Source organism: Arvicanthis niloticus, chromosome 5 (assembly GCF_011762505.2).
Source record: "Arvicanthis niloticus isolate mArvNil1 chromosome 5, mArvNil1.pat.X, whole genome shotgun sequence".
In the NCBI taxonomy this organism is placed as follows: domain Eukaryota; kingdom Metazoa; phylum Chordata; class Mammalia; order Rodentia; family Muridae; genus Arvicanthis; species Arvicanthis niloticus.
Window position 1 is genome coordinate 31,291,619 of NC_047662.1, and position 20,966 is coordinate 31,312,584.

General features: G+C 53.1%; 2 protein-coding genes across 2 annotated transcripts; both read right to left on the reverse strand.

Moving 5' to 3' along the window:
* Positions 1 to 812: 812 nt before the first annotated feature.
* LOC117709096 (bone morphogenetic protein 8B) lies at positions 813 to 19,587 on the reverse strand. Its single transcript, XM_034503210.2, has 7 exons — positions 19,027 to 19,587; positions 10,249 to 10,438; positions 9,709 to 9,857; positions 3,332 to 3,526; positions 2,799 to 2,878; positions 2,296 to 2,406; positions 813 to 1,244 (listed from the first exon to the last, which is right to left on the reverse strand). The coding sequence occupies exons 1-7, from the start codon at positions 19,349 to 19,351 to the stop codon at positions 1,095 to 1,097; spliced, it is 1,200 nt and encodes a 399-aa protein (XP_034359101.1). The 5' UTR covers positions 19,352 to 19,587; the 3' UTR covers positions 813 to 1,094.
* Positions 6,980 to 9,559, reverse strand: LOC117708346 (succinyl-CoA:3-ketoacid coenzyme A transferase 2A, mitochondrial). The gene has a single exon (XM_034501927.2). The coding sequence runs from the start codon at positions 8,690 to 8,692 to the stop codon at positions 7,127 to 7,129; it is 1,566 nt and encodes a 521-aa protein (XP_034357818.1). The 5' UTR covers positions 8,693 to 9,559; the 3' UTR covers positions 6,980 to 7,126.
* Positions 19,588 to 20,966: the final 1,379 nt, after the last annotated feature.

Consider the following 20,966-nt stretch of genomic DNA (forward strand, 5'->3'; position numbering starts at 1 on the left):
GGAGACACAGTCATGGTCCTCGTATGAGAAGACATGAGATGCTGGCCCTCTGCCGGGCAGGAGTCTAGCATAGCTCTGGAGCCTGGGCAAGAACGCTCAGTAGCATAGCTGTGTTCCCCCTCCTCCTGCAACACCTGGTCTGCCACTTCTGCATGGACCGTGAGAACCTGAAGGGCAGTGCCTCCTACCTGAGTTCTGCTTGCCTTCTGTTCTGGAGTCACCTTGTTCATGATACCTTTGCTCCAGCATCAAGACAGGGCACAACTTTAGTTGTTTGCGTGTGTGCCAGCCTGTAGTAGCTGCACCAAGGCAGAATCAGGACTATGGATCAGGAAAACTGTTGGCATTTCCTTTAATGATAATGCCTGAATCCAGACGTTAAATCCACAATAGGTTTTTTTCATTAGCTGGTCTCTTGTGCCTGCCTATGGCCAGAGGTTTAGTGACTGAGATCCATAAATACACCAAGATTTTGCTAGGTTGTTTTGTTTGTTTTGAAGGAAGATCTTGATAGATATCCCAGGCTGGCCTTGAGCTCATGGTAATCCTGCCTCAGCCTCCCAAATGCTAAAGCTACAGGTATACATGACTATACCTGGCTTTTCCATGTTTTTTAAACTCTTCTCTAGAAAGCCCATGTTGCACCTCCAAGAGACAGGCTCTGGTGTATTGGAGGGAATTTGGTCATGTCTGTACACACCTACATCTTCTGATGGATACTGAAGAGCCTGACCTCCATCTTGTGCTCCAGATTCAAGTCAGGCTGGGCCAGGAATGATCATGAATAGATTGGTAAAATGGACTTCTGTGCCAATCTCAAAGGACATAGTTGTCCCTGGCTGTATTGGGGAGTTTGGGGGAGGGGGGCCATGAGAGATGGGCTATTGTTTGGGGACTGAGGTCACCAGGGCAGAGAGAGAGAACAGAGGGGCCAGGAGAGGACCAACCCTGTGAAAGAGGGCTGAATGTGGACACAGAGTTGAAAGCACTGCCTTCCCTCCTGGCCTTGGAGTTGATAAGGTCTATTGGTTTCCTGCCTTGGAAGAGGGGCCTGAGCAGATAGATGGGATGGCAGCAGGCTGTTGGGCAGGGACTCAGTGGCAACCACAGGCCTGGACTACCATGTTGCGCTTCCTACGCAGGATGACATTACTGTTCTTATCATAGTAGAGCATAGAAATGGCACTCAGCTCAGTGGGCACACAGCACACCTTGGGGACGATATCTGGCTTCATCAGATGTACCTAGTAGGAAGGGATGTAGGTAGCACATGAGCCAGGTGGTCCCAGTTCCCACCCACTACCCTTCCAGTGCCTGTGACTACCTGTAGCTAGGGCAGCTCCGTCCCTGCACATTTGCCCCACCCATTGCCCTCAAGACACAGCCCAGGAACCTGGCTTGGAGGTGTTCAGACACAAGCCCCTCGTCACTCTCAGCCTTTGGTCCACAGTCACATCCACTTCTTTGGAAACTTAGATAAGCTTGCTGGTCCCAGCACTGGGTGCAATGGTGCAGCACCCTCTGGGACCCCACTGGCCCATACTGCTCTGTGCTTTACTACATCCCCACCAGGTTGGTGTCATCTGTGGAAGGGACAGTCTCTTTTGCAGACTGAACTAGAAATGTTCATGGAACAAATGGATAAATTCAAGAACACCCTGCCGCCCCAACCTTGATGTGGCTCAACCTCAACTTCTAAGGCAAGGCTGCTGTCTGATGGTGTAACAGCTTGAAGTGGGTGCCAGTCCTGCCCATCTTTAAAGCATTCACGTTCTGCCATCAGGATGAGCATCTCTCAGGACAGTGGCTCCAGGCAGCCAGCAGACACCCTTTGTGAGAGGACACCTCCACACTGGCTCAGAGCAGCTCTTGATGTTCACTCTAGAGCAGTGGCTTGCAACCTTCCCAATGGGGTGGCCCTTTAATACAGCTCCTAATGTTGTGGTGATCCCCCCCAGCCTTAAAATTAACTTAGTTGCTACTTTATAACTGTAATTTTGCTACTGCCAGGCACGATGGGTGAGCACCTGTGAACATCAGGCCAGATCTACCAGGATACCAGGATACCAGGACACACAGGACACATGTCGGGTCCTGCAGGCCCCCGGTGAGCACTCATCTGTTGTGTGCTCAGATGTCTGTCCAGAGACACCCATGTGAGCAACACCATTTACTAAGGGGCAGAAACCAAATGTCATGGCTGAGTCTGCAGAGAAAGTCCCCTTTGCCATTGTTCTTTCCACCCTCATGCCTGTCCATTCCCTCAGGTCCCAAGAAAGGCCCTGTGATACTGACCAGGGCCTGCATAGTGGCATGGTTGGTGGTGTTCAAGCAGTAGTTTAGTGGGTAGATGCACTCCCCGCCACAGTAATAGGCTGAGTAGCCCTGGGGGGCAATGACAGAGTCCTGTGGGTGGGAAAGGGTGAGTCACCTCAATATCCTTCCATAGACCATCAGCATAGCACCTATCATGGGATGACCTGAAGCTGTGTACCCTCATCCCCTCAGTGACCCTCACCTCAGCAAGTGAGGCTGGATCTCAGCTCTGCCCTTCACTCCCCTCTGCTGTCTCCTCCACAGCTGCCCCTACTTCTTCTGCAGCAGCTGGAGCAGGAAGAGCCCAGAGGTCCCGCCCACCCAGCCTCGGTTTCCCTGGAGTGCTGCCGGCTTACTGGGCTGAGCGGGCGGACTGCCTTCATTTTCATGGCTTTTATACACATTAAAGGCACAGTAGCACCACCCCCACCCTGGAGACACCAGGGTCTGCAGGTATCAGGCAGAGGAAAGGCAGAAATTACCAGCCAGCCGAGGTCACGGAAGCTGACATAGAGCTCATGCCTGCGGCAAACCTCTCTGCTACGGGAACCGTGGCTGTCATCTGCAGGGAAAAGAAGGCACAGTTTGTTCAGGTGTCCTGCCCTACAGAGTGTCCATGGGTACTCCCCCATGGTGATGTGACAGACACATTTATAACGAAGGACAATAGGAAACTTAAACCACTGGAATCACAAGGTCCACTTCTGGATCCCTGCTCATGCCGTGACCCAGCTCAACGGTCCTTTGGTGGTTCCATCAGCACAGGCTATGGCTGTGTTCAGCAAGATCTCTCACCTTCCTGCTTGGGAGGCCTCCAAACACTTCAGTGAATGCCCCAGCAGGACCCTCGGGCACGCACACTTCTGCTTTCATACGCAGACTGTTGGCTGTAGCCCACCCTTCCCTACCAGGCATACTCTGAGGGGTGAGGGGCAGGGGGCTCCAGTCAGACCTAGCTGAGGGACTGGAAGGGACTCCAGTCTAAAAGAGGCCTCAGATCCAGCCTTGCTCTCACCAAAGATTCCTGGGTGTTTGTTGGAGTGTGGCAGCTGGTTGATTTGATTTAGCTGCTTCTTCTTCAGTAGTCTTGCTGTTCGAGGGGCCCGCACAGGACTTCGGCTGGCCCTGAAGAAACCAACCATGAAAGGCTGTCTGGAGCGTGGCGCTTGTTGTCCAAGCAGGCCAGCCAGGCCAGGATCCATGCTGTGCCCTGGGAGACAGAGGCAGAAGGAGAGAGAGACTGACTTATGGCACTTATGAACCTCTTTCCTCATCTGGAGACCAACCCAAGCACTCTGTCCAGCAGGTCTGAGGTAGCAGGAAAAGGACCTCAGTAGCCCACAGGAATCCCTGCTAGTGATAATCTGACATAGACTTGGGAAACTTCTGACAGGTAGGGGTTTGCCCAAGTTTGGGGGGCTCTCTTGGTCCGATGACCCAACACCCTGGTCCTATCAGCCTGCACTTTCTGGAAAGTAGGCTATGTGGTTCAGGGCAGCCTCTGCAAGGACAAACCTTGGGCTTACTCTCCCAGCATGGCAAGCTTGTTCATCCAATGGTGGGGCATTCACTGTCTCTCTGATTCCTACAACCAAGGCCCCAGGCAGGACACAGACAGAAGTCAGAGCAGTCACAAAGTCAAGTCAGTTCATATCCTGCTCATCCCAGTGCCAAGTCTGTGCTCACTAGGCCAGCCAAGGGCTTCAGAGAAAGGCGAGGGCTTCAGGGAGACAGAGCAGGGGAAGACCCTGTCCACAGGAAGAGTGGAACCTAAACAGGGGGATTTCATCCCAGATCCACTAAGGACAGCAGATGCCTCCACAGTCAACACAGGAGAACAACCTACACCACCAGCTCTGGCTTTGCTAGTGGACTCTGCCTGTGTCTCCTGTCCTTCTAAAATGCAGAAGCACTCTATTACACTGACGTGGTGACCCCGCCCACACTCAGAAGGTAAAGGCAGGAAGATGGGAAGCAGGAGAGTGTTCAGTCATCTTCTATTACACACTGAGCTGGAGGCCAGCATAGCCTACAGGAAATCCTGCTTTAAAAAACAAAACAAAACATCACACAGATCTAGTTGCTAGTAGGTTGTCTCCATGCCAAAGGATGGCCCCACATCTATATGTAGATGGGGCGCAGAGACTGGACTTGGGTAATAACCAATAAGAAGAAAGGGAAGCAGCCGCCTTTAATCCCAGCACTTGGGAGGCAGAGGCAGGCGGATTTCTGAGTTTGAGGCCAGCCTGGTCTACAGAGTGAGTTCCAGGACAGCCAGGGCTACACAGAGAAACCCTGTCTCAAAAAACCAAAAAAAAAAAAAGAAGAAGAAAGGGAAGCAGACAGGAAAGCATTAGAGGAAGGAGAAGTAGGTGGTAGCGGATGGATATGATCAAAAAGCATTGTATACATGTATGAAATTTTCAAATAATAAATATAAAGCACTATTTAAAACCTATCCAGTCAAACAGTATAATAACCACAAAATCGGTCTCCTGAATGCCCACGCTCATGCAGCAGCTCGCTTTGGGGGGATTTCACCTCCCATCTGCAGTCAAGTTCCCTTCTGGTGTCATAATAGGACACAGAACCATTTCCCCTTTGCCTGTGTGAAATTCTGCACACCAAAGCCCAGCTATGCTCACATTACATATTAATAACACAGCGCTGTTGTTCAGCTGATTTGTTAGAAGCACCAATGCACACATACACGCATGTATGTGCACATATAAACTCTCAGACACTGAGGTGGCTCAGAGAAAGAGTTCTTGTTTAAGGCCCTGGGTTCTACCACCAGCACTGGATGAAGTGTGTTCCCACCAGTACTGGATGAAGTGTGTTCCCACCAGTACTGGATGAAGTGTACAAGAACACAAAGGGCTGAGCCCACAGCTCAGTAGCAGAGCACCTGCCTGGTAAGCACGAAGCCTTAGGTCCAATCCCCAACACAAAACCACAACGACACAAACCGCACTCACATGTGCACACACACTCGTCTGTTTGCAGGACTTGTGCTTTACCCGGCTCTTCCTTAGGCACGGAGGTCAGGGCCACCGTCTGCCTGTTGAGGACAGTCCACTCAAAGGTGAGCCTTCACACAGCTGGGCTCCACACCAGCAGTTCACCGGCCACTTGAAAGACTCAATTCACCCTTTGACCTATGACTTCACCTGCTACCAATAAATGTGGTAGCTGTGAGGCGACCCAGGAATGTGGCCAAGAGCTATGGGCCAAGGGTTGGGGAGTGGCAGGTGTCCCCTGGGAAGAGACAGCTGTGAGCAGGAAGGGCCTTCAAAGCCACAGTATCAGACCCTACACATGACACAAGGGGCAGGCTTGGACCCAGGGCAGGCCTTGTGCCCTGCTACTTACTGTGAAGTCCCAGAACCCTGGCTGCTAGGGAACACAGAGGCCATCAGTGCTCCTGGCTCAGCCACATTTGTTTTCCTTTTGTGTAACTGACCTTCCAGATTCTTCTGGGCACACAGAGAAGCTTCAGAGCAGCTCCTGGCTGAACTCTTCAAAGCCAGAGTGGGGAGTTGCTGTGCAGGGCCCGGGGACATTTGGAGGCTTTCAAAGTAAGGTGAGCTGGACTGAGAGCCCATGGTGCGTCTAAGCCAAGGTTCCCATTTTACAGGGTCACAAATTAAGACCCATTGAACATCAACTATCCAATGCCTGGAGCAAGCAGCTGCAGACAGAGCGACTCCTACCCTGCCCAGCACAAGGCAGAGGCCTGAGTGAGGGTGGGACAGAAGCTGATAAAGACTGAGGCTGTTCCTTCCAGAGTTCTGTTTATGAGAGGCCTGAGTGCACCCACCCTATCAGCTTTGTTCCTTGTCCCCCATCATTAGATGGGACCCTAACTAGTAGTGGGCACCAGGCTTCCCAGCTCTGGAAATGCATGAGGGGGTTGGGAATGCTTTCTCAGGGTGTGAGTGCATGTGTGTACACACACACACACACACACACTTACTTTTCTCGCTTTAGTTTCAAACTCACAGATTCAGAATGACAGATCCCAGCACTGCCACACTGGGGTCAGGAAGTCAGGCCAGCAGGACTTCCAGAACAAAGTGCCAGTGTGGTATAGGCAACAGTGCAGACTGCACTTTACTAGGTAGGAGTCCATCCATGCCACTGAGTAGATTTTAGACTCCACCTGTGCTAAGGCCCAGCTTCCTCCTATACACACTGGGACTGTTAGTGCATAGTGAGTCTTCCAGGTGGAGAACCAGCACCAAGCATCTTCCAGAAGTTTGATCTCACAGGAAACACACCTGCCTTCCTTCTAGGGACACACAAGCAGCTCAAGGTTGGGTGCAGGCAGGATTCAGGGAAACAAAATTAAGAACAGAAGCAAGGGCCCAAGAAGACAATCCAGAGGGACAAAATGGAGTGTTCCTCCTCCTGCTCAGGGATCCGAAGCTCTGCGTTTCCAGGCAGCAGTAAAGTGGCACCAGGTGCACTCTGGGTAGAATGTCTTCCTGCCTCACGGTTTTCTCCATGTTTCATGACTCAGTTATGAGGGGCAGCACTGGTGTTGAGACCTCCCAGGGAACCCTCTGGAGCCTTGTATGTGAGTGTCACAGAAAGCGGGATAGAGGGACCAGTGTCTCAATGGTTTGATCAGAAGCTTTAGTTAGGGACAGGACACACAGGCTCAGGTTAGGGTTTTTAATTAAAATCACATGGCTCTTGATAGATACCATCTAGCAGCCGGAGGACAGCAGAGCCAGTGTGGCCCAGGGTCAGGCGCTGCTAAAAATGTCCAGTTGGCCCTCACTTGCAAATCAGCCCTTGAGGCTCCTCAAGCTTCAGTTTTAATCTGCTGCATGGGCTTGAGGTTGGGGGACACGTTAAATGAACAGGCTGTGGTAGCCTTGATATCATCTAAAGACAAGCCCTCCCACAGCTCCACCAGGGTCAGCCCCTTGCTCCGGTCCACTTCAAACACTGCCTTCTCGGTAATGATGAGGTCCACGCAGTGCTTGCCTGTCAGCGGCATGGTGCATTTCTCCAAGATTTTGGGCTCCTTTGTCTTGGTGCAGTGTTCCATGGTGACCACCACTTTGGTCTTGTCACCAGACACCAAGTCCATGGCCCCGCCCATGCCCTTCACTTTCTTGCCTGGCACCATCCAGTTGGCCAGGTCGCCATATCTGGAAACTTGCATGGCACCGAGCATGGTCAGTTGGAGGTGTCCGCCGCGGATCATGGCAAAAGAGTCGTCGCTGGCGAAGAAACAGCCCCCGGGAATCACCGTCACTGTCTGCTTGCCTGCGTTGATGACGTCAGCATCTACCTCATTTTTCAAAGGGAACGGGCCCAAGCCCAGGATCCCGTTTTCACTGTGCAGGTAGACCGTCATCTTGGGGCTGATGTAGTTGCTGGCCAAGAGAGGGATCCCGATGCCCAGATTGGCATACATGCCGTCCTGGAACTCGAGAGCCGCGCGCTTGATGATGCGATTCCTAATAGGGTCACGGTCTTTGCTCCCGGGTGCTGGCTTGCCGTCCCGTGTGGTCAGGCGCTCGATGCGCTTCTCGAACTTTGGCCCCTTGATCACGCGCTTTACGTAGATGTTGGGGATGTGGATGTCCTCCGGGGCGAAAGAACCCACGTCCACGATCTCCTCCACCTCCACCACCGAGATGTCCGCGGCCTTGCACATGGGCACGTTGAAGTTGCGCGCGCTGCCCCTGAAGATCACGTTGCCCGAGCGGTCGGCCTTCCAGCCCTTGATCAGGGCGAAGTCAGCGCGGATAGCGTGCTCCAGCAGGTAGTGGCGGCCCTTGAACTCGCGTACTTCCCGCGGCACACTTAGGGAAATCAGGTGGCCTTCGGGCGAGTACCGGATCGGGGCGCCCCCTTCCTGCACCAGCGTGCCGTAGCCCGTGGGCGTGTAGAAGGCGGGCAGGCCCGCACCACCCGCACGGATGCGCTCGGCCAGGGTTCCCTGCGGCGTCATCTCCAGTTCCAGCTCGCCCGCCAGGTATAGCTGCTCGCAGAGTGCGTTCTCCCCCAGGTAGGAGCATACTATGCGCTTGACCTGCTTGGAGGCCAGCAAGATGCCCAGGCCGAAGTCGTCCACGCCCACGTTGCTGCTGACGATCTTCAGGTCCTTCACGCCTTTGGTCTTCAGCGCACCGATCAGGTTCTCGGGGATGCCGCAGAGCCCGAAGCCCCCGAGCATGACTGTTGACCCATCCTTGATGCCCTCCACCGCCTTCACCGGGTCGGTGTAGAATTGGACACTCCCGCTGCGGCCGGTAAAATAGCGGCCGATAAGGCGGTGGGGCAGCGCGGGCCGTGGGCGATGGGCAGAGACCCCGCGTGGGAGGGCCCAGGCCAGAAGCCTCAGAGCCGCAGCCATCGTCCACGGGCCGCGGGGCTCCCAGCTCCGGGACAGAGAGGAAAAGGCCAGGTGCACCTCGTGAGAGCAGCTCACACTACCTCTGCGCTGCGTCACAGAGCAGGGAAGAGGACATTGCCAGAGATGGCCATGGGTCTCACTCAGCTGAGGACACCCTTGGCCACCCTGCTGCCTGGCTTGTCTCTCCAAACCCCTGTTTAAAGCTGCTGACAACTGGCAGTGAGGGCGGGGCTCCACTGTACCCAAGAGAGCTCGCCCACCCGCGGGGGGGGGGGGCAGGGGGGAGGGAGGCAGAGGTGGAGGTGGGGCAGAACCAGGTTAGGATCCCCCTCCTTGAGGGAGGGGGCTGAAGTTAGCAGGTCTTTTAAAGCCATAGTCCCATCTGTCACCCCCTGCTGTTAAACTCCTCCAAACTCTCCAAGCACCTTGTCACTTTTTTCTAACTCAGAGTGACCCATGCCTGCCACCTGTCTGTCCTCTCCTTCCAAGTTATCCTCCAGTCTTTTGCTGGACTCCAGAGAGACCAGGTTCCTGCCCTGTTTGTCCTTTCCATCCTTCCTGCCCTACATAAAGGAAATGTTCCAGATGCCCTTTGAGTGAAGTATAAACCCCTGTGTCCGAGGAGACAGGCTGTGGTGCTGAGTTACAACTCTGCAAAGCTGAGATAGCTCAGGCTCTGAGCTCAGAAAACCTGGGGTGCAGATCCCCCACCCCTCCTTCCTAGTGTAGAACCTGTCAGAGTGGAGGCCTGCTGCCCAGAGAGGACTGTTTCCCTGGAGAGGATCCTGGCTCTCAGGAGGTCAGTTGCTGTGTGTGAAGGACCAGAAGCATTCCTGGCGGGGACCTCTCCCCATGTCCAGGACCTCACCAGGCTACCCAAGTCCTCAAGAAAGGCCAAACATCTTCCTCCCAACACCCCCACGGTGAGAGGGCTCTGTGTCCTAGTCTGGTGGCCTCTGCTGGAACCACCTCCCAAGACCCCCAGGGCAGCTCCCTGCCAAGTCCTGGTGCCTCACCATCCTCGGTTTCCACATAGAGGCGGAGTCCCAGGTCCTTATTATGGTTCAGCAGCCATCGGTCACTGGCTGCTGTGATGTCCAGCACCAGCCAGCCCTCGTCCCCAGACCGGAGCGTCTGAAGATCCAAAAAGAACAAGTCAGACTCCCTGTGGACATGAAAGAACAATTACCCAAGGGCTGAGGGAGGTTGTCACAGCTGTCTGTACCTTGTGTCTGCTGGGGACCACTCTCTTCCCTGCTTGGCTCTGAGCCTCCTTTGCTACCACATTTCCCTGATAATCAACTCTCAACATTTTAGAGTCCATGTGCTGATGGGAACACTGGCTCAGTGGCTCAGGGCTGTGGCCTAGTGAGGGCCCCACAGCCAGAGTGACAGGGCAGGAGTGCCAGACCAAGCCCCTTTCTCATGTCTGAGACCCCTCTCCCAGGAGGCTCCCCTTTCCTTTCTTGGAAATGCACCCTCTGGACAGGACCCTTGCCAGACACTAGACCATGAGGCTCTGAGGTGGGGTGGGCACCTGGGCAGAGGGACAGTACCTGTTGGAGAGCTCCTGGACCACCTCGAACATGCTGATGTGCAGGGTTGTGTTGAGTGGATGGGTGCTGGGCTCTTTGTATATCCGGAACTCAGCAGCTGTGACAGCCTCCCCAGCAGGGATCTGGGTTAGGTCAAAGTGGAATTCCTTCCAGTGTGGCTCCTGGTAGCCCAGGGAACGATCACGCTCCACTGGAAGACAAAGTGGGAGTGGGGTCATCACCAGGAGCCAGGATGGCTTGTGTTCAGAGTAGGACCTCAAGCAGCCTGGGTGGGGCAGTGCCTGCTCTGCACACAGGCTTGTGGGCTGCCCTGGATGCCTGCCCACCGGGTCCCAGAAGGTGGGGTAGTGGGGAACTGAAGAGATGCTCACTCAGCACGCCCCTGGACCCACAGACGAGTCGCAGTGCCTCCTCTCAGAGCTCCCAGGCCAGCGGCAAGATGGACATTGGTCCAAGGTAGAGAAACAAAGCCCTGTGGACAGGGACACAATTGGCTGGATTTCAGTGGACAGAGGACTCCCAGAGCCCGTGTCTGACCGCTGCGCCGGGCTGGTAGGGCTGTGTTGAGTTTCCCTCAGTGTTCTGGGAGAGGCTGTGCAGAGTGCAGGCCACATCCCAAGGTCAATAGCAGAAGGGCCTTAGAGAAGGGAGGGACACAGTGCCGGCAACCAGAAGACCAAAGACCCGCATTTCCTCTAGGGGACAGAAGGAAAGTGAAAGAACAGAAGTAGAAAAAAAATAAACATTAAAGTAGGATGACCAGCCTGGGACAGGCCATTGCATCCTGGAGACATCTGCCCCACATGGCAGGCAGCATGGTGTCTTAGCAGTTAGCAAAGGTGCCCTAAGCACAGGACAGAGGGTCTGTGTGGGTGGGGGAGTGCTACCTACCCACAGACCCAGTGAGCTAACCGGTCCATGCCTGCAGTGAGCTGCAGGCCAGGGCTAGGGAGAACCACATAGCCTGAGATCCCAATTAGGAGACCCCAGAAAGTTGAGGTAGGAGGGAGGTGACAGCTGAGGTGTGGCCCAGGGTGGGTGCAGCTGTCAGGGCAGAGGCTAGAGCTGAAGAACAAATCCCGCTTTTATCCAACTGCACAGACAGGCCCAAGGAGGACTATCTAGGGAGCACCCATGCACTTTTTGGGTTTTTTGTTGTTTGATTTGTTTTTGTTTGTTTTGGTGGGGGTCGGAGGGAGTTGGGGTTGAGAAAAAGTTTCTCTGTGTAGCCCTGGATGGCCTGGAACTCACTCTGTAGACCAAACTGGCTGGAAACTCACAGAGATCCACCTGCCTCTGCTTCCCGAGCTGGGATTAAAACTGTGTGACTCTCCACCATCCAGACTCTCCTTTCACTTTCAAATGCTGAAATATCTGTGTTTCCAGAACGCAGGGGTTAAAGCAGCTGTGTCTTCCCCAAACCTAACCGAGATTTTAATTATGTGTTTCCAAGTCTTTAACAATTTCCTCTGTGGCTACTAGGCTTTGCTGATCACAAGCCAGGTTCTAGAAAGCACTAGGTTAAACTGCCCAAGCAAACCTGGGGACAGCTTTCTTTCTGTGAGGACTTTAAGGCAGTAATGGCTGGCGCACAGCAGGGCTAGGGAGGGCCAGGTGACAGATTTGCTTCTGTAGGGGCAAGTGGAGGCTCTGGCCCCTGGCCAGGATGGAAAGGATAAAGTCCCATGGCACTTCCAGGTGTCTTTGAAGTTCTACAATCAAAGCATGGTTTTTGTAATTTTTCTCTAACAGATGTAGTTCTCTGTTCATTGTCATATGTAGCAGAGACAACAAAACAAACCCCAAAACCAAATCAAACAAAACAAAAAGGAAGTGCAGGGGTGCTCCCTGAATAGTCCTCCTTGGGCATGTCTGTGCAGTTGGATAAAAGCGGGATTTGTTCTTGCTGAACAACATCGTTAAGCTCGCACTAAGGAGGTTTAAAAAACAAGAGAGGAGCCCTGGCGTGGCAGTGCATGCCTTCAAGACCAGCACTCAGGCAGAGACAGACTGAGCTCTATGAGTTTGAGCTAGCCTGGTCTACGTAGGTACACAGGCTGGAGCTACACAGTGAGGCCCTGTCTCAAAAAGAAAAAAAAAAAAAAAGAATGTGATGATTGAAAAAACAAAAATCTTGTAAACGTGTGAGGTGTAGGGTTTGAACGCAACGCCATTGCCTCCACACCCCCTCCCCCAACTAGGCAATGTCATTTCTTTGTAGGTAGAATTAAGGAGCCATAGGTTGCAGAATGATGGAGACGGGTTGAAAAGCACCATAGGGTGCTTTTGGGTGAGCCTTTGAGAAAGTCACAAGTAAAAGCAGACAGGTAATTGTCGACAGATGAGGCGTGCGGTACTCACAGAAATGCTGTGCTGAGGCACTTTGCAAAATCGTGCGAATTGACTATTCTATGCAAGTATCCCAGACACGCTGGGCAAAACCATGAAAGCCATGTTAAAAGCAATGTCCTGGCCACAGGGAAAGCTATACTTGGTTTCACCAGGTACCTGTACTGGTTAGTTTATGTCACTTTGACAAAAACTAGAGTTACCTGAGAAGAGGAAACCACAATTGAGACAATGTTTCTATAAGACTGGCCGGTAGGCAAGCCTGTGTGGTATTGTCTTATGACTGATGTGCGAGGACCCAGTCCACTGTGTATGGTGGCAGGGCCCCTAGGCAAGTAGTCCTGACTGTATAAGTAGCTAAACAAGCCATGGTGATGGAGCCAGTAAGCTGTGTTTCTCTTGTTTCTACTTCAGTTCCTGGCACCAGGTTCCTGCCCTGCTTGATTTCCTGCTCTGACTTCTGTCAGTGGTGGAATGTGACCAGGCTCTGGGCCTGTCTCCTTTCCTTGTGTTGTCAATGGGTTCTGTCCCTGACTGAGGTGCACCTCTAGATGGTAGCTCTTTCGGGCAGTACTGAACATGTCCAGTGGATGGATGGCCTGCAGCAGCCTGTTCATTAAGCTGCTGTGTTCTGTGGACAGAGGGTGAGCTTCTGCTCTTCCCGGGACACTGGCTCAGTGTCCATCACTCACAGCTCCCAGGGCTGGTCTGTGCGACCACATCACAGTGAGTCCCCACCAGATACTGTGATGTCTGCACTTGCTGTGAGATTTGCTTCCTTTCCTGATGGGGCCCTTAAGGGTGCAGACAGGCTCCTCTGGCCCTGAGGAAGAGGGGCTGGGCTTAACTGCCTTGTGCTGCTGTGGGGCCCTGGAGTTGGTGACCTATGCATTCTGCACCTGAAGGAATTTCTCCCACCAGGAGCCTCAAACACTGTGGTGTGGCCCAGCCTCACTCCTGAGGTATTTTCAGCTGAGTCTCCCTCCGCATTGATTTCCTTCACAGCCCGTTTCCATAAACGGCTCTGCACACATAATTACTGTTCCAGTCCTCAGCTGCCTCCAGACCCCAGATTAAAAGGGAACACCCACACAGGCGACCACATCAAGCCTGCTGAGGTACAAAACAATTCCCAGGGGATGTGACCAAGGACCAATCCCTCCAGAAGAAACTCAAGAATGTGGTACATGATGACACATCCCCTCTTGCCTGAGGGGAGAGGAAGCTGCTTCTATGAGGTGGTGGCCTGAGTGACTCATCCCTAGAGGAATCCCCAGCAGTAGGAAAGGGTGGCACATTTTGGGTAAGAACTGAGGTCTTCCGGGTTAGGGTTCAGAGAGAGGAGACTGAGGCCCAGAAAAGGTTCTTTGCCAAGGTCACACACACGCTCAAGGTCCGTTAACATGGACTTTCAGTCTCAACTATGGAAATGAGTGGACCTGGAGTTCAACAGTGGCATATTGGGGTGGAGGTGACTCTCAACATGTTCTGTCCACAAGGAAGCCACCTTCCTCCTGCTGGGTCTGATGGAACTGGGGCTGTCAGGAGGTACTCAGAGATGTGCTCACTGCTGGCACCACAGGGATAGGGATGGCCAGCATCCACCCCACCTGATGCAACTCTCCATGCTCCCTGACTCCTTCCCGTCAGCCAGTCTGCCCTGAGCACCACCAGCACACAGATGTGCTGTAGCATGTGGTGGGACAAGGGCTGTGGAGAATCTAATCTGGTCTGCTTCCATATTGTTCAGTTTCTCTAGAACCAGGAAAGATGTGGGCTGGTTGTGGCCCCAGATCTGACAGGCAGAAAAGCCACACCTCTGAAGACATGTAGCATCATTCAAACTGAGGAAGGCTGGGGAAGGTTGTGATCTACCAAGACTTTTCCAAAAATGGAGGTGGTCTTGAGTATAGTTCAGTGGTAGAAGTACTTGCCCAGGAAAATCAAGGCCCCAAGAGAGACTAGGTGGTTTGAGCTGCCTCTTTCTTTCTTTCCTTGTTTTGTTTTGTTACTAGAGTTTGCATTCAGGGTCTCAGTAAAGTTCCCAGGCAAGCCTTAAACTAAAGATGCCTCTGCCTTAGCTCCCAAGTGTGTAGTCTACAAGGCAACATCATTAGGCCCAGGTCAAAGCAACTCCATTCAAGTAACTCCAAACTGGAAATAACCAAGTAGCCATTAATTATTTATAATTATTATTATAAATGAATATGAAGAAATTGTGGGCTATTCATTCAATCAAATTCAAGTCCAAAACCAAGATCAGAAACAAAGACTGGAGAGATACTGAGCAGTAAATGGGCTTGCGATGAAAGCCTGAGGTTGGGAATTCAGACCTCAGAACTAATGGGAAAAGCCGGACAGGCAAGGTGGCTGCTTGTAACCCAGCACTTGGGAAGCAGAGACCAGATCTGCAGGGCAAGCTGGCTAGCTAGACTTGGTGGAAGTAGTGCACTCTGCAGTGAATAAAGGGATGTCAATCAAGGAAGGCACCAGACATCAGCTTCACCTTTCCCTGACACATTCACTTGTGTACACAAATGCCCACACACATATCAACGTTCGTGTACATATACACACATACACATAATTAAAAGAAAAATAATGCATTTTGAAATAAAACAGGCCAAGTGAAGTTTTGCCAGTAAAAATAAAAAAGTCTCAGGAGGACTGGCTACTAAAATCGGGATTCCCATAGGTGCCCCTGATTTTGGACAGTTTGGATTTTATATATTGAATATGTAAATCCAGTTTATGAACAGGATCTTCAGCCTACAGTGTACATCCACTTTAGTCTAGTACAGTATCTCTTACTGCATCTAGGGACAGGACAGGCCCCAGGCTGAGGATAAAGGCAGCTGCATGGAGGACATACGCATCGGATGCAGACGAATTGCTGTGTGGCCTTGGGACTATCACAACCCTCTCTGAGCCTCACTCTCCTGTGGCAGTACTTGTAAATGCAAATGCAGGAACAGATGTGGAGGTCTGGGCATGTGGCCAGCACATCTGTCATCTCACTCAGCTCTGGCAGCCCCTTAAGATGAGAACTTCCATCTCACAGAAGGGGAAACTGAGGCTCAGAGAGAGTGGGGTGCTTAGGAAAGTCCAGATCATAGAGTAGGCATAGCATCAGGATGGGAATTTTTTCTGTGTGAGTCCCAGGTCAGAAGTCCCTTGACCCAGCCCTCCTCAGGTCCTCTTGTCTCCAAACTGTGCAGTGTGTGTGTGTGTGTGTGTGTGTGTGTGTGTGTGTGTGTGTCTTATACCTGACAACCATCTTCATGGCACATGTATGCATTCTCTGTCTCTCCCACTAGAAGTTCATCTCCCAAATGACACAGGCAGTGTGAGTGCCCCTGCAACTGGAACCACGAGCCAGGCTTCCTGGCACATAGTAGGTACTGCATGACTACTTGTGGGAGGAATGGATGAATGGATGAATGAATGAATGAATGTTTCTTGAAGGAATTCCCTGGGTAAAAGCCAAAGGAGATGACCCTCGGTGATAAGAAAGGGTCTCTGGCTGCAGAGCTGGCAGGGGCAGAGGGAGACCACAGCCAGCCTCTAATGCTCACACAGTCTCACTCTTTCATACCCGGCCACCGTTCATGGCTGCCCCTGCCCTTGGCTATCGGAGGCCTCGGGGATAAAAGCTCCTGGTCTGGGAAAGGGGTCAATGCGTGTGCTGATGGCTCCGTGTGCTCCTGCCTGGACTCTGCCTGTTAGTGCTGTTTGTGCCTCAGTTTCCCCATCCAGAACTGAGCCACCTGCCTGTCCACTGACATGAGCAGAGCTAGTCCTTTCTGCCTCCTTCCGCCCTTGGGAAGGAGAGGAGAGCCTGAGGCCACCCAGCCAGGGACGGGGCAGTGAGCAAGCATGTTCCTCTGAAACAAACCCAACGATCAGGGCTGGGGGGAGGGGCATCTAGTTTTCCTGATACTATCACTCAGATGCCTGGAAGAAACAGACCACAGAAAGGAGGACATGTGGGCAGGGACAAGCAGGGACTACAGGCAGGGTCTGGGACTGTGAGTACCAGCTTAGCTCCAGGCTCTCCATTCTCTGAGACAGGGACACCAGGGTATAGGAATCTGCTGTCACATCTGCTCTACAAGGTCACAGCCTGGACACCACTGGGATGCTGGTTCCAGAACTCTGACCTTCAGGATCGGCCTGTCTTGCTAACAGAGCAGCATCTGGGTATGTGTCTGACACTCAGGGTCCAATTCACTGTGGTTAGGAGTGTTTACTAATGTGGCCAATGTGTTAGCCACACTGAGTCTTCACTGAACAAAGACCTGCTCTTTAATTTATGGGTCCTCCTGGACACTCAGGTGAAATGGGGTAAAATGTGACTTGGAAGGAAACACAATCCACAGTTTGACATTCGTAACTATGGACGTGGCTTTAGGCACGCTATGTGTGCCTGGGCTAGCCATTTACCCTGAGTCCATAAAGCAGGGATTCCCAAATAATTCACATGCTGTTGCTGGGAGCCAACGACAAATGGAAGAGTGTGAAAGATGATCTGGACTGGAAGAAAATTCTAAGCACAAGGACACACAGCTTTTGGTTGGCTTTTAGAACCTAGGTTTAAATGTCTACAAGACAGACACACGGAACATCTACCTTATATCCCTTTCTGTGTTCATGTGACATGGGGTCTCTCACTCTGATGTCCAGACTGGCCTTGCTTACTCTGCAGCAATTCTCCTGCCTCAGCCTCCTGAATGCTGGGATTACAACCATGAATCACCATGACCAGCTCTCTTGAGAACTATGTCATCACATGTACAAGGCTCGGCTGCTGGTGGCAGGGGTAGGAATCATCAGGGTCACTCTCCACTGGCTTTCTGCTTGTCCATTTGACATCTCTAGTGATCTACTAGGAGTCCCAGAGGGAGTAATGTCCATCCTGGAGAGAGCAAATGATGTCTCCGAAGGCCCTGCTCATGTCTTGACCCAGAGAGAAAGTTGGGGGAGGGGAGTAAGGCCTGGGCTGGGTGGTGACTCATTTTGATCAGAGGTTCCCCTGGGGACATTCTTGGGCAATGCTATGTTCAGTTTCTTTGTTCCTGCACTATAGGTCAGCCTGTCCTGAGGATGGAGAGACAGTCTCAAGTCCCACATGTGTCCTAAGGACACAAGCTGGGTCTTTAAGCAGGAATGTTGTATAGAGATGCCACTGGCTGCAGCCCTTCCTGGACATGGGCCCTCAGTGCTGCCTAAGGACCGCCTTGTCCTTCACTGTGTTCTACCCCACCCCCACCCTCACCCCACCCCCACCCCTACTCCCACCCCACCCCCACTTAGTCACCAGCAGCCATGGATCAGAGAGCAGAGGTTTGGTCGTCCTTTTCCTCCCTTCAGGTGGCCTGCCGCTACCCCCTACACTCTGCTTACACTCTGGAAAGTTCTCCTTCCCCTGGAAGGAATGTCACAAATATGAGCACTGGGTGCAAAGCCAGGCAACCCGGGGCCTTATCAGGCAGTTTCCAGGGGCCACCGCCTGTGTCACCTTCCCCGGAGAAATAAGAGACTGTGGCTGGTCCCCTGTGCTGTTGGGAGGACAAGCAGCCCCGAGCATACAAGAAGTTGGTGGTCATGCCAAGGCCCTTCTGTGCCCTGCTCTCAGCTCAAGACCTGGTACCCAGCCCAGCCCCAGGCTACCTGTCACAGACAGGAGCAAAGCCGGTGAGTACCTGACTAAAACTAAATACTTAAGACTACAGATAAAGGCTTTGGGGAAAATAGCTTTAAGACTAGGAGGAGAAAGTGGTCCTGATGTCTAGAGATACCTGGAGAAAGGAGGAGCCACTCTTTGGGAGAATGGACTCACAGCTGCCCCTTGGGTCAGTCACTGGCCTGAACAGTTCCCATGCCAGGCCAAAGTCCAGCCGCTGGGGCCCAGGCCCACGAGGCTACAGTCATGTCTGAGTCTGTCCACTCCACCACCTGACACTGCACCCCACCCACCCACTTCCTACTGCACAGAAAGAGCCTGCTGTCCCGGCATGAGGGTCAGCTCTGGTCACTTTGATATGACCACAGGTTTCCACACTGAACTTTGTCCCTCTCTTCAGGGCTGCGTTTATCACAGTGACAGCATCACGGCCTCTGTTTACTCATCAGTCTCCCCAGGACTGTCTTCCGGTGCCACCTAGGGAACCTGGGCATCACCAGATTACTACTACTAGGCGTCATGGTGAGAGAAGGCCTGCTGGAACCTGAGCTAGCACTCAGACCTTCCAGTCCTGACCCCTGTAGTCTACCACACTCTACCACACTCGTGACTCCCTGTGGCAGGAGCCGCATGCTTCTAGAGGACAGCATCCCCAGTCAAGTGGCTAGGATAGTCCCTTCAAGACAGGCAGCCATGCGCTCTCCACGTGGAGACGGCGGACACCCTGGGGTCCTCCCCACACTCACCTATGTTGACAAAGCTCATAATCAGGTCAGCGCTGTCCAGGTGAGGCTGCGGGGCCCTGCCGCCGCTGTCATCCGTCATGGCATGGTACAGGTCCAACATAAAGAGGGGTGCAGACGCTGGCTGCTGGGCAGCCGCGAGAGGTGCTCGGGATCGGGGCCGCCCCGGCAGCCCCAGCACCTCCCGGATCTCACGCTGCATGTCGCGGGGCTCGCGTACTCCCAGTCGACGCTGGGGAAAGACGTGCGGGGGACGCGGGAGGTGGCCGCCGCCCAGCACACACAGAGCCAGGCCCAGCAACCAGAGGAGCCTGGAACCCGCAGCCATCTCGTGCGTTCAGCGGACTCTGAACTCGTATCCAGCGACGCCTCGACGACAAGGATGGGACAGTGCAGCGGATCCCGAGTTCTCACCTGTCGCGGGCAGCTCTACGACGACTGCACACCAAGCGCTCCGCAGGCAGTCGCCGCGCCTGTAGGTCCAGCAGAGCAACGTGGGCCCGCGCGATGCGACTCGAGGGTGTCCTGAGCAGGACGGATCTTCGGGGACTAGAACCCGGAGTGCTTCCTCGGCTCCTCCCCTGAATGAACTCAACCAATGGGGACTCGGGGGCGGGCTCGAGTGCGGACTCAGGTCCACAAGGTGTCTGTACCGCTGCTACTACATGTGGGGGTGGGGGTGGGGGTGGGGGTGGGGGTGGGGGTGGGGTGGGGGTGGGGGTGGGAAACGAGTGGGACCCGGAGGTGGGGGTGGGTATCGGGGGTCGGGGAGAAAACACCATGGGTGTCCTGGGTCCCCATCCAGCTGCCTGGGCACACCCAGAGCTCCGCGCGGAGACGTCGGTGTCTCTGAAGCGGGCACCTGAACCTTGGGGCGGATCGCTCCGAGTTGGGCGAGCTCCTAAGTCCCCGAGCTGGGGTAGGACCCGCAGCCACGAGTCTCCGGAAGCGCCCATAAGACCGGCCGTCGGGCAGGGCGGATGCCAACCGTGCCTCGAGGGTGGGGCACATTCGGTCACCAGAAGCTGTCAGGGCCCGGCCTCAGCCGCTCCTCGCCTGCTAGGTGCCTTCCGCGCTGTCCCGGGAGCGCAGCCTGAAGACGCCTCCTTCACGGATGAGCGCTGGTTCTGTGCGCCAAGCTATTGCCTTTCTGCGGGAGCTCTCGGCCAGGCCCTGACAGAACACACTGCTGGCTGATCCAATCCGGGACTGACTCTGGAATATTCTGGAGGAGGGAAACCCAGGCACACAGAGCTTAAACACCCCAAGTCGCACAACAATGGAACTAAAGAGCTTCAGGCACAGGGTGACTGCTGGAGAGACTACCAAAGGAGATATACTTTAAAGGGCTTAACCTCCAGAGTGCTAAGTAAGGGTTTTGACCAATTATGGATTCTCTAGCATGGATTCAAAATAATATTTCAAATAAATCACATCACCAAAATCATTTTGATGTGATCCTTTTAAAGTATTTTTAAAGATTTATTTATTTGATATATGTGATTATACTGTCAATGTCTTAAGACACACCAGAAGAGGACATCGGATCCCATTACAGATGGGTGTGAGCCACGGTGTGGTTGCTGGGAGTTGAACTCATGACCTCTGGAAAAGTAGTCGTTGTTCTTAGCCGCTGAGCCATCTCTCTCCAGCCTCTCAAAGTTTTAAATATCAACTAAATCCTTAATGCAATCTTTCAGTTGTGCCTTAAGCACACACTAGTCTTGTAACTGAACTAATAGGTCAATTTCCATACAGTTTCAAAGTCCCATAAAGACAATGGATACTGCCAAGTAATCATTGAAAGTGACTACGTGAGACAGAACCAGATACTGAAGGCAAGTCTAGGTTGGAACGAGGAGGATGGTCTTAAGTGCTGATGTTGGAGGTAGGTAGTCTCTCTCTCTCTCTCTCTCTCTCTCTCTCTCTCTCTCTCTCTCTCG

What these genes read in the sequence shown, in the direction of transcription:
- LOC117708346 (XM_034501927.2), bottom strand. Translation starts at nt 8,692, where the DNA reads ATGGCTGCGGCTCTGAGGCTTCTGGCCTGGGCCCTCCCACGCGGGGTC.
- LOC117709096 (XM_034503210.2), bottom strand. Translation starts at nt 19,351, where the DNA reads ATGGCTGCGGGTTCCAGGCTCCTCTGGTTGCTGGGCCTGGCTCTGTGT. An exon ending in GTCCAGGAGCTCTCCAACAG is followed by an intron (nt 9,858 to 10,248) that starts GTACTGTCCCTC and finishes TCATGTCCACAG; the next exon opens with GGAGTCTGACTTGTTCTTTT. An exon ending in CAAACACCCAGGAATCTTTG is followed by an intron (nt 2,879 to 3,331) that starts GTGAGAGCAAGG and finishes TTTTCCCTGCAG; the next exon opens with ATGACAGCCACGGTTCCCGT.